Raw genomic sequence first — 2371 nt, 5'->3', positions numbered from 1 at the left:
GAATTAATATCGTATACATTAGGGCAAACCTCACTACCCTTTATAACCATTTGATTATTTCACACACTATAGAATAGAAATAATGTAGAACCTCTTAAGATCTAATGTCATTTAAAAGAGAACTAAGAGAATTTCGATACTATATATTTAAAATGTTTACTTGATAATTGATATACATGGACTTGCAAAAATAACAAAAATAAAACAATGATTGAAAAGAAATATCATCACGCAAAACCTTAAAAGTACTATCGATGTCGTGTCCTCTTCATTTACATCAAATAGTTCCCACAGTTTCACATCAATTTAACTATTTTCACAGTTTTTTCACTGACTCTCTCTTACCTACGTCTAATACTATATTAGTACCATTACCCATCTCTCTTTCGCCACCAAGCATCTCTGCATATTCTCTCTACTGTCTTTTTCTCTCTCTCTCTCTCTCTCTCTCTCTCTCTCTCTCTCTCTCTCTCTCTCTCTCTCTCTCTCTCTCCAAAAAAATGTCAGTCGACAATTACTCAAGAGACATCTACCACAACACTGTCTCCATGAACCATCACCAAAACGACGCCGTAGCATATAGAGAGTCCTTGTTCGAGAAATCACTCACACCAAGCGACGTAGGAAAGCTAAACCGTTTAGTCATACCGAAACAATACGCCGAGAAATATCTCCCTCTCAATAATGGCGGCGGCGACATGACGGCTGAGAAAGGGATGCTTCTTAGCTTCGAGGACGAGTCAGGAAAGTCTTGGAAGTTCAGATACTCATACTGGAACAGTAGTCAAAGCTACGTCTTGACCAAAGGATGGAGCAAGTACGTCAAAGACAAGCACCTCGACGCTGGGGATGTTGTTTTCTTCCAACGGCACCGTTTTGATTTCCATAGACTGTTCATTGGCTGGCGGAGACGGGGCGAGGCTTCTTATCCTTCGGCTGTCTCCGCCGTGTCTCAAGAGGTTCATGTTAACACAACGGCGTACTGGAGCGGCCTGACTACACCTTATCGTCAAGTACACACGTCAACTAGTTCTTACCCTAATATTCACCAAGAATATTCACAATATGGTAAAACGTTTATATCTCATTTTTTCTTTCTTTTTGTTTGTTTCAAAGATATTCTTAGTAGATAACGTCGTTTTCACAAAATATATATTCGTATCTTTAATAATCTATCATATATTATTCTTTTTTATGCACGGTGTTTTAGATTGGTATGCATATTCACATGGTATTCTACAAGAACAATCATCTTAAAAGACATTTTTGACATAATTTTTTTTTTTGTTATATTAGTTTGTTATAGATTTTCCTGTCTCTGTTATTTTGTCATGTATGTCTTTTATTAGTTGTTGACAAGAAAATAAACTTCGCAAGTTGTAACTAATCTCTTACACGCGCGTGAGGAGAACCATGCAATCCTCTTCGACTAACGTGCTCATTAGGCCTAGTGCTCATTATTTACTTTATAAAAATATATGTGACTAAAAGACATGCACGTGTCGTGATGGTGAAAAATCGTAGGCGCCGTCGCTGAGACACCGACGGTGGTTGCAAGGAGCTCGAGAACGGTGAGGCTATTCGGAGTTAACCTCGAATGTCACGGTGACGTTGTTGAGCCACCACCGTGTCCCGATGGCTACAACGGCCAACACATTTACTATTAGTCAACTCCTCATCCCATGGTAATATAACTTTGACATTCTTGTCCTATTCAATTTGCTTACGTAAGTATAAGCAAGTATATGCTGCTATTTGATTAAATATGCATGATGCAAATTAAATTGGATTGTTTTAAGCGTTAAACAGACGTCGTGGCTGTTTCTCGAGATGAGACATATATATGAAATTAGTATTTTTATAGTAGACCCAAAGAGCATTTCAATAGATAATATAAAGAAGGAATCAGGGAGAATAATGCTACACTTGACTGTAATCGCACATGGCCAATTTGTTGATAACTTGTTGCCTAGCATGATTTTGATAGCCTACACTTTCTTTTCTTTTTAAAAGTCAAGTTTAACCAATTAATCTTATATTATATATATATATATGTGCCTCAACTATCTAGTTTAGTTTTACCATTCTTATTTGTTTGGCACCGTCATGTTTTTGTTCAATTCAAAGACTGATGCTAGAATTGTCGTTTCGATATATATTGACTTATTTGTTACTTAGACACCAAAACTGACGAAAAAAAATTCAGAATTTAAAACTTGGTTAAGTTAGTAAAAATATTTTGGGAAAATTGCCAAAACGGAACAAAAATTCAGCATGGTTGTCCTTATAGTATAAAACTATCATTTAGTTGTCCTTTTAGTATAATTTCTTTCATAATCCCAAAACTAACCCTTGATTAATCTAATTAAAC

The 2371-nt window shown here is 36.2% G+C and overlaps 1 protein-coding gene across 1 annotated transcript; it reads left to right on the top strand.

The window, feature by feature from the left end:
- The first annotated feature begins 433 nt into the window (after positions 1-433).
- Positions 434-2193, top strand: LOC130507072 (B3 domain-containing protein At3g11580-like). The gene is made up of 2 exons (XM_057001783.1): positions 434-1068; positions 1525-2193. The coding sequence occupies exons 1-2, from the start codon at positions 501-503 to the stop codon at positions 1665-1667; spliced, it is 711 nt and encodes a 236-aa protein (XP_056857763.1). The 5' UTR covers positions 434-500; the 3' UTR covers positions 1668-2193.
- The last annotated feature ends 178 nt before the right edge of the window (positions 2194-2371 follow it).

Source organism: Raphanus sativus, unplaced genomic scaffold (genome assembly GCF_000801105.2).
Source record: "Raphanus sativus cultivar WK10039 unplaced genomic scaffold, ASM80110v3 Scaffold3989, whole genome shotgun sequence".
Classification (NCBI taxonomy): Eukaryota; Viridiplantae; Streptophyta; class Magnoliopsida; order Brassicales; family Brassicaceae; genus Raphanus; species Raphanus sativus.
This window is presented reverse-complemented; position numbering and strand designations above follow the sequence as displayed.

Excerpts from the sequence above, each read along its gene's own strand:
- LOC130507072 (XM_057001783.1), top strand. The coding sequence starts at position 501 with ATGTCAGTCGACAATTACTCAAGAGACATCTACCACAACACTGTCTCC. Across the intron at positions 1,069-1,524 it reads CCAAGAATATTCACAATATG|GCGCCGTCGCTGAGACACCG; the intron begins GTAAAACGTTTA and ends GAAAAATCGTAG.